Source organism: Pieris rapae, chromosome 13, assembly GCF_905147795.1.
Source record: "Pieris rapae chromosome 13, ilPieRapa1.1, whole genome shotgun sequence".
NCBI lineage: Eukaryota > Metazoa > Arthropoda > Insecta > Lepidoptera > Pieridae > Pieris > Pieris rapae.
Window position 1 is genome coordinate 8,987,263 of NC_059521.1, and position 10,104 is coordinate 8,997,366.

The following is a 10,104-nucleotide window of genomic DNA, read 5'->3' on the forward strand; positions in this document are numbered from 1 at the left end:
GATATAACGGAATTAGAGTTATCATCCTGTAATCGCTTTGAAGAAATTAAACGTTTCTTACCTTTCAATGATAACTCAACCCAAATTCCCAAAGGTCAGGTTGGCTATGATCTATGACCTACGTTGGCAGCAAACCCATGACCGAAGTGAGACGTTACGATAAAAAAGAAAAAGTGTACCAAGCTATTCCCCGACCAAAGGCTGTCACGACATACAACAGTCATATGGAAGGTGTGGATCTGTTAGATGCACTTCCTGGTTAGGCGGGATCCAGATCTGATCACACAAATTTTATCACCGCATATTCTTTCATCTTTTAGTTACGACGACGCTCAATACTTGGCTGTTATATAGACGTGGAAATACTGACGCTGGTGCATGGTTTCCCCGTAGCAATTTCAAAGTAGCTGTGGTGGAAGCCCTCACTATGCCCAACCAATAAGCCCAGCACAGTCACCAAACGCGGATCCTGCAATCTTATCGAAACTGCAATGCAGGAGAAGAAGTCCAGAGGAGCTATTGCAATAATGCCATCTTTCTGGATTCGAACTGGATGTTCGTCTTGACCAGCTGGATCACTTGCGTATCGGGTTATCCAGGTAGCGTTGCAAAGTGCCTGAGTGCAAGGGTATATCCCACATGCTATGCAGGAAATGTCAAGTTAACTTATGCTTGAATGAGAAGAGAAATTGTTTCCTGCTGTTTCATACTATTTAATACTTTTTTTGCAATTTCTGCTCATTGTGCCATATTTGAACCAAAGTGGAAAAACCTGATTTTCTTACATATTTTTTAATAAATTTTAATTTGTTAAAATACGTGTCTTTTTATTTATTTTTTTACGTAACATATATTTTTTTGGCTCGAAAACAAAAAATCATGCAGGAAGGGGTTAAGACTATGAAATTCACTCCCTGTCACTATTAGTTTAGCTCCTGTCTATTTTCCTTCATATCTCTTAGAGTCTAAGATCCGGGATTAGAAAAATATACGCTCATCTGTTATTTAGATGAAACAATTTTTTATACGCTGATTTCAATATCATGAACTTATAAAAACAACCTCTGTCATCATAAGCCTGCTGCAATTAATAGTAATTAATTAATTAACAAATAATTTATTTTTAATTTTTACCCTCTCATGTTAGTTACATGTAGTAAGTTAAAAACGTCAATATTTGATATTGACGGTTTTAACTTAATTGATTGCTATACTTAAAGGTTAATAAATGTAGCTTATATCACATGTTAATTAAAAAATCTAAGTACAATAATAAACGGCGTCGAATTCTAAACATAATAATGTTTGGCTATCTTATAAAAGGCTGATGGAGCCAAAGATAAATAATAAAAATAAAAATTAGTGGCAGCTATGGGAGCTCATTGCAAAGAGAGAGATAGAATAATACATATTCCTTCAACGAACAAAGCAGCGTAAAACTCATGCGCGCGCACCACAGGCTCATTTAAACGTACTTGCCGGGGAATGTGGTTTCCGGCATCGAAGCATCACACCGCGAAAACAGCCAAAGTCGATGATTATTATATATTATGTATACGAAAATAGTGATAAGTTAAAAGAGTACCGAGGGTTTTTTTACGCCAGATTTTTCTTTCGGCCTATACCCTCTGTCTTCTTTGCCGATGAGTAGAGATGCCTACAGGTTCAAATTTAATGACGAGGAAGAAGAGATACCTGTTCATCTTATGTTTCATAATAAACGTATTGATGTGAAACATCTATAGCCGCACGTAAAACCGATTTCTGGCGTGGCGACGCATGCCGTGGCGACGCGTCGCCACGCCATGCGTCTAAATGCAGTAGTAAATTTCACATTAAAAATATTTAATGAAAATAATGTTTATTCAACAAATAGTCATCGTTATGTGGAAAAAAAATCGTAATATTTTATTTTATCATTATGGGGCCGTTCATAAAATACGTCACACTGAAATCAGCTTTTTTTGACCCCTCCCCCCCATTGTCACGCTGTGTCACACTTTTTGTGACCCTCCCTAGAAATATTTCGTCACAAAAACTTAGACCTAATTTTACTAAAAAACTCAAACAATATCTTGTTAAGCTGTCCTATACTGATACAGAAAACATTCTTATTGTACAAAAATAGTATAGATATAAATTTGTTAAGTAAAATTAATTATTTAAATAACGTTTAGATGTAAAAGGAAGAGACTGGCTGCCCAAAACACAGGGAATCCTAGTGTGGGGGCCAGTGCACTCTACTTTATAGAAACATTAATGTATTTAGTGTATAATAAAGTTCTTTCTTTCTTTCACCTTCCTATCTTATTTATTATTTTAGGTTCCTATCACAGTCTGTTCTTTTCTGCATATTACTTTTACAAAATAATGTCGATGTTTCACATCTGCCAGGCGTCCCGTTACGGCTCACATTTTTTTATTTTATATTTTATGATACTTTTAAGTTCTAACTTCTTCTGGAGCACATGATTACTGTACCCGTAACCCGTTGTAGATGTTGTGAAATAAAAGTACAGACCTAGTCATAGTGTACAGCGCCGTTCTCTAATCTATAATCTATTTTGACATTTGTGGATTATTGATTTGACTATCTTGAAAAAAGTAGGTATTAAATAATTGTATTTGTGTAAAAATTCAAATTTATGATCGATGAATTATGTTTTTTAATTTTTAATAAAATTTGTAATATTTATTTCAGTACTGAGAAATGCATACAAAGATTGTAATCATTTTTATAATATCGTAAGTAAATTACCGTAAGAGTTAAATCATGTAATGATTATCAAAAACAGCACAATATTTTGCTCTTGAAGTCTCATGAACTATTGGCTAAGGCAAAGCTGAATAATCTTCGTGTATTTAATATGCGGCATTAGTTTATAAGAGTCGCGATGGCGGCAGACACTGCTGTAACATCCAGTCCCGAGGAGACACTTGCATCCCTTGTTAGAGAAGCAGAAGCGCTTAAGCAAAAGTTGGAAGAAGAACGACAGAAATTAAACGATGTTACATGTAAAGTATTACTTTATTATACCATATATTAGAGTGCTTGCATAGCAGTTTCATGTTATAATGACAATTTAAATTTCTTAGTATCCTGTGTAGCAGAGCGCCTGGAGCCTATAACAATAAGTAACTTGAAAGTGCGGCGCATCTTAAAAGGACACCAAGCTAAGGTGTTGTGTTGTGACTGGTCACCAGACAAACGGCACATTGTGTCTTCATCACAGGTACGTAGTATATCTATAATAGATTTAGATGACTTTACACCCATCTTTCATTGATTTGGCAAGCACGCTTATTGTACTATAGGACAAAATTTAAATCTATTGCTGCTAGTGTATATATTTATTTAAGTTAACCACATACATACATACATAGTACTAAATCCATGGTTAAATGTTACTCTTTTATCTAAAATGTATGACAATTAAGGTAAACAAATGTTAAAAAAAGAACATTAAAAGTACTCTTAAAATATATGTAAATAAAAAAGTCAGAAAGTTTGATAAGCACAAAAAAAATACCAGCTAGATAGTGGTTTGGCATAAGCACATTGCCATGCTTCCTTAAAAACCGATCAGCACAGTGCCAAATATATCTAGCTCCCAATCATAAGTACTGTTTAAATGTTTAATTACAACAAATTTAAAAGAATATTATTTGTTATTGTTACTTAGTTATTAAGTAGGGACTGATTTAATCTGTGATTGTTGCTACCATTTAAATATGAATACTTGTCTCTTTAGAGAGTTTCCTTTGTGTACAGGATGGCAAACTGATAGTGTGGGATGCATTCACCAGCAGTAAGGAGCTTACCATTTCTATGCCAAGTACTTGGGTGATGGCTTGTGCATACGCCCCATCTGGAAATATGCTGGCAGCTGGGTTAGTTTATTTTACAAATATGTCTATTTTATTTCTTTAAACCAATTTTACTATTTGACCAAATATATAAATTTTATAATTTTAATGTCTCAAATATGCAAAGATTAGTTTGTTTCATCTTCATTTTTCAGAGGCCTGGACAACAAGGTGACCGTGTTTCCACTGGGCGGTAGTGGTGAGGAGGAGCCAGCAGCGCGCAAAAGAACTGTAGCAACACACACCTCATACATGTCGTGCTGCCTATTCCCCAACACGGACCGGCAGATGCTCACGGGCAGTGGCGATGGGACCTGCGCTCTGTGGGATATTGAGTCTGGCCAACTCTTGCAAAGTTTTCAGGGACACGGCGCCGACGTTACGTCTATTGATCTGGCGCCAAGTGAGATGGGTGACACCTTCGTGTCGGGTGGGTGCGACCGCGCCGTTCTGGTGTGGGATATGCGTTCGGGACACGCCGTGCAAGCGTTCGATGCACACCAATCGGATGTAAATAGCGTGCGCTTCCACCCAGCCGGTGATGCGTTAGCGAGTGGCTCGGACGACGCCAGCTGCCGGCTGTTCGACTTGCGGGCTGACAGGGAAGTTGCGCGTTATGGCCGCGAGAGTGTGATCTTCGGCGCTAACTCTGTGGAGTGGTCGGTAAGTGGGCGCGTGTTGTTCGCGGGCTACGGGGACTACACGGCGTGCGCCTGGGATGCTCTTCGCGGCTCGAGGCTGGCGCTGTTGCCCGGCCACGAGCACCGCGTAGCTGCGGTACGCCTTGCGCCCGATGGCACCGCTCTTGCCACAGCCTCGTGGGACGCCACGCTGCGCATTTGGGCCTAGATAGGCGGTGGCTGTCTAGATGCACTATTCAAATCATCGTTTCCACCTGAATAGCTGAGGCCGAAATTCTTAGAAATATAGCTTACTATTGGACAAAATTTACATAAACCCACACATGTAATCTTTTACATGCCTGTCAGTTTTAACTAGATGATGTTGTTATTGATCGTTTGTCCATTTAAATTGTCATATCTGAGGTGACAGCTCCGAACTCTTTTGATTCAAATTAGATATGTCGCAGCCAACTAGATTAATAAGCCAATTAACAGCCTAGCCTTTTAACTTGATTTGATGATGTTTCATTACTTGCCTAGTCTTGAAACTCTTCAAACTGTCAATATGGCGTCAGCAAACTACAACTGATTGTGTTTTCCAAAGACTTATGAAAAACAACAAAAGTGACAATAAAATGTGAATTTGACTCAAGCAATTTAATTTTAAAAGAAATATTTTTTTGTCATATCATATGTTTGATCTATTGTATTTCTGCCAAATAATGACTATTGTATGACCTAAGCATTAGCAGTAACAAACGCTGACGGAGCTGACGGCGTACGGCTGAATATCTTTAAGGCCGCTAGTTAAAAGGCTAGGATATTAATTAAACGGCGAATTAAGCTAGATAGGCTGCGACATATATTACCAAGTCCTCTTAATTATTCAATATTTAGATTTTTTAATAAAATGTCATCTTTAACATTAGTATCAGGTGAGCGTTTACAAATTAAAGTGGTTTATTTGATTTCGATAATAGCCGTAAAAAATTCCATAACTCGTTATATATGTTAAAGATCTGTGATTAATCTAATAATATTGTTATTTTCTGTGACACCAACTGAAGAATTTTTGTGTCCAAAACCCTCTCTGTCTAACCGTGCTTAACCATCTCAGAATAAATGAACCTTTTTTTTTTGGTCTATGTAAGACTATGAACATTCCTTTTAGTCAAATGTTCAATTTCAGAGCATCTTTACTTTATAGATTCACCAAAGTTTCTGTTGTGTTGTTCTTTCTACTAGTGTAATATTAAGTTAATATTGTGAGAGAATCTTATGTTGTTTGTGTATGATAGTCTAGAGATAGCCAAAACAATGCGTTTAAAAACGTGATAATTTCCGATTAAGTCTTAGTTTTAATATAATTATAATATTTAACTTTAATAATCTCTCGAAAAAAATATATTAAAAATGATTTTGTCGTGAATTGTAGATCTTCATATAATGAAGCAGTCGCAAAACGTAATTCAGAATTTGACAATTACATAGTGTTGAAAATGAAAAGTACTTAAATTTCAATAGCAAGATATTGCGGAAATAATTTTGCCGGAAATGAGCAACTGAATATATGTTAATAAACAAGCGATTACTTTTTTAATATCTACGTGATGTTTCCTGAGATCTGTATGTTTACTGTGTTCTCTGAATCTCTCTCAATTTGTTTCCTTGTGTACCTATCAGACAGAAGCTCGTTAAGCCAAATGTAACCAGTAAAGATTCGTTACCTATCTTAATGATTATTCCGTATTGTATATTTTAAAATTTAAAGAATGTTATATGAAAAGCCCAATTGTGTAGTAAAAATAAAGTGAATGTTGAATGACTTATTTATTTTGTTTCCTTACCTTTATACTGTTGCTAGGGATTTAATTTTTGGTTCAAGGTATTGAGTAGGTGAGAACGAGTGAATCCCGTGGAACAGTTAGTTTATACAAAATATTATAAAGCGGTAATTTCTGATCTGCTAAGCTGATTTTGAAAATTATTTTACCAATAGAAGGCTAAGTTATTTGTGAGTGTCATAGGCTATTTACCAGAAACCTTAACGATGAGCGATATATTATTACGTTAGAAAGTTGTGTGTGATGCCAACAAAATATAAAAAACATCGCCCCCTTTGAAGCAACTCAAAAATTGCGGCTCAAATTTATTGTGGTTAGACTAATATCTAGTAGGATTCAGCTGTAGGTATATAATTTTTCAAGGATCACTACTGCCTATGCGAAACCGGGACCTTAGCAAAATCTTACAATAAATAAAAGGTTTATATTATAGTCCTTTTATTTACGCATGTATTGACCTCGACACGTAACTTGGCAAGATTTTGCGAGGTGGGGGAAAGTTCGAGCCTTAGAATAATTAGACATAGAAAGATAGTCTTCATACAAGCGCTCTGTCAAAAGTGACGCACTAAACCGGTTCACACAGGCGGGCCGATTACGTGCTTACGCTCGGCGACACGCACACATACACTTGTGTAATGTTGCCAGTGAAGGTCCAGTTTTCCCGAAAGTGGGGTAATGATTCGGCCACTGATAACCATTTGTTTTTGGCAATAATGCATAAATAGCTATGTGTGGTAAAGTGTGGATGTGTAATATTGTTATAATACGGGAATGTTTATTTTTAAGAAACGAATTAAAGAAAACAACAACACGTAAAAATATATATATTTTAATTATTGTATACAATTATGAATTTGTATACTGTGTAACTAAAGTAAACCAATCAAATCAACAATTATTTCTAATCGAATAGTCTTCATATTAAGAAAAAGAAAAAAATAATTATTAAAAAAATAATCAGTTTAGAAACCTGTGAACTGTATTTGTTTCCTGAGTAATTGCCGCTTTGATAGTGCTGTTTTCATTACATTGTCTTTTTTCGACTCGTAAAAAAGACGAATGCGCAAATATCTTTCAATAATGAGCCTTGACAAATTGTTAACATGATTTTTCTCATTTACATGTTCCTCTGCATCAGGGAAAACAGACCTACCAACAAGTTTTTCCATAATTGTCAAAGCAAGTTTTGTCTCTGATGTTTTATCTAAATTATTTGTCTCCGCCATATACTTCCGGAAATAATTTTCGGCTATGCCGCAGATTAAGTAAACAGCTTCTGATACATAAATTAAACCGCCGTTGTCCCTTAGAGTGACCAATTTGTGAAACCACAATTTTTCTTTTGTGAGCATGCTATCGATACAAAAATTACACTTAATTTTTTTCATTAAGTATCTCGCAACATTCCCTGCAATGTAGCCTACGACATAATTTTTGTAGTTTGGGTCATCAGTCGAAGCTATCAGAGAAGCAATGTCTACATCAGGTGCGTGTCTTTCTGATTCTTGGTACGGCTGTTCTTCGTCATCGTCAAAACGTTCAGAAAAAGTGGTTTGATTGATACATTTTATTGCAGAAGAACAAGTCAGGACAGAAATATCTTCTAATGGCACACAGTTGCCTGTTACCACTGCTTGTAGTTCCATGTGGCATAATAGTTTTCTGTATGCACCTTTGAACTGAAGGACATTTGGATTATCATTATGCCCTCCATTCATTCTTATCATGCCGAAGAACAGTTCCAAATGATCTTGGCTCAAACGGTACGTAGAAATATAGACCATTTCTTTTGTATCCTCAACAAGAGTTTTATACAAGTGTTTTAGGCTTTCTATGCATATCAACATTCCTTTAAAACCTTTATTACTTTGAACACTTAAGACTGACTCAAAACTTTTAACTTTTATTCTTATAGCAGCCTCATTTTCATGGTACGTACGCTTCCTAGTAGTTTTTATACTTAAATTTAAGATATATTTTTTGGCTTTTTCAAGAAGATCGAATATATTTACTTTATTATCTTTTGACAATGGCCGACAAAATCCGTATTGTGTTAATCTTCTTGAATTAAAAACATCAAATAGGTCGTTCAAAAGCATAATAAAATTTTCTGTGCCCGCAGATTTTTCAAATTTGTCCAGTTTTAGGGTTTCGCGGCAAAATTTTAGACTGATAGAAACACTTCTGCTAAGAAGTTGCATGGCCAGTTTAACTTTCATAATTGTATTTCTAAATTCTAAATGTCTTCGTGTTAGCTTGTTCGCAATGTTCAGTCCTTCTGTATCCTGCAAATCATTTAAAAGTACCAAGTAGTTCCAATCCACAACATTTTTTTGCTCATCGAGGAATTGGCTTTTGTCTTCCCAGTGATTACGGATAAGCTTAATCATGTGGCATGGATCTAGAAATACCGCCACTTCGTGATCTGATGAAGGGTGCTTAAAGGTGGTTTTCATATTTTTTGGATCTTTCACCCGACAACCTAACAATTCCATCGCTGAAATATTGGTGGGGTGACCATCAAAGGTAAGAGATACAACTTTAATTCCAGCATCATGGCATTTAGCTAAACATATGTTTATTAAATTTTTTTTATGTTTTCCCTCCAAACTGTGAATTAGGAAATATCCCAAAGGGATTTTCCAACGCTCATTCAGGCAAACAAGCATAAAAACATAAGCCTGTGAGGCTTTTATACCACTTGTTGTGCCTGTGCCAACATCTACATTTCCCAGACCTCCTTTAATATTTTGAGGTCTTATCGCCATTTCATCGGCAATCAGTCCACATATTAACGTTTTGTCCGAGCTTTGGGACTTTGATTTTAAAAGTTTAAAGGATTCATTTGTAAAACCCGGTGATCCATCGATGCTGCAATACCAATTATACAACGTTTTTGGGTGTGGAAGACACGTATCAAAAGTATTACGAACGTATGTATATGCTCGAGGACTATGGTAGTGCAATGTAAGACAGAATTTTCTGAACTCAGGTGTGTATTTTGGCATAGGACGCTTTTTATCTTTTTTAATTTTTTTTACCATGTTATTGAATAAATCGGCTGCAAAAACATTTTCAGACAATAAATTAGACACATCATTACTAATGAATCTCTTTTTTTGTAGTTCACTTAAAATTCCTTTGAGCGATTTATTCCTCTTTTGGAGACGCCGGGTCTTTTGTTTTAAAGTTTTTATAACTTTTCTATGTTTGAGATTAAGTAATGTGCTTTTCTTTAACTTTTTTCGAAGGAGGGCCTTACGAGGAGTGTCGAATATATAGTCGAATTCGTCGTCTGATGGGCGCCTCACATTCCCGCGTGACGTACTCTGTAAAATAAAAGTTCTTATAAGTTCATGCCACAATATTTACAAATTCTGGGTGCAACAAGGAAATGACCAATTTAAAAATCTACAGTTAAATTTTAAATACCCAAATTCAACACTTTTGATTGGAATTATTAACGATTACTTACAGGCTGCGATGAACTTTCAGTAACTAAATTTCTATTTGAAGCTCCACGAACACCTTCCGTTTTGTCTTCAGCAGCATTTAAACCCTAAAAAAAGTCAGGTAAGTAAGTTTACTACATAGACAGTTTACTAAAATTAAATAGTTATTAACAACTTCACTGTCTAAAAAACTACCAAACGTCTTTTTCGTTTCTGTAAGGTAAAATAGCATTCACACTAGCACTGTATTAAATAAATATATTTCATAAAAATAGTTGTTTATATTTTATTTTATGACTCAAAAATTGGCGTGGC

The 10,104-nt window shown here is 35.7% G+C and overlaps 1 protein-coding gene across 2 annotated transcripts; it reads left to right on the forward strand.

Annotated features, from left to right (window-relative positions):
- Positions 1-2,492: 2,492 nt before the first annotated feature.
- On the forward strand, positions 2,493-6,319 carry LOC110995533 (guanine nucleotide-binding protein subunit beta-5). Of its 2 annotated transcripts, XM_022262738.2 has the most exons (5): positions 2,493-2,604; positions 2,702-3,015; positions 3,097-3,233; positions 3,773-3,891; positions 4,023-6,319. In XM_022262738.2, exons 2-5 carry the CDS (start codon positions 2,895-2,897, stop codon positions 4,714-4,716), a joined length of 1,071 nt encoding a protein of 356 aa, XP_022118430.1. In that variant the 5' UTR covers positions 2,493-2,604; positions 2,702-2,894; the 3' UTR covers positions 4,717-6,319. The 2 variants fall into 2 exon arrangements, with proteins under 2 accessions (XP_022118430.1, XP_022118431.1); XM_022262739.2 differs by lacking the exon at positions 2,493-2,604 and having other exon boundaries at positions 2,632-3,015.
- Positions 6,320-10,104: the final 3,785 nt, after the last annotated feature.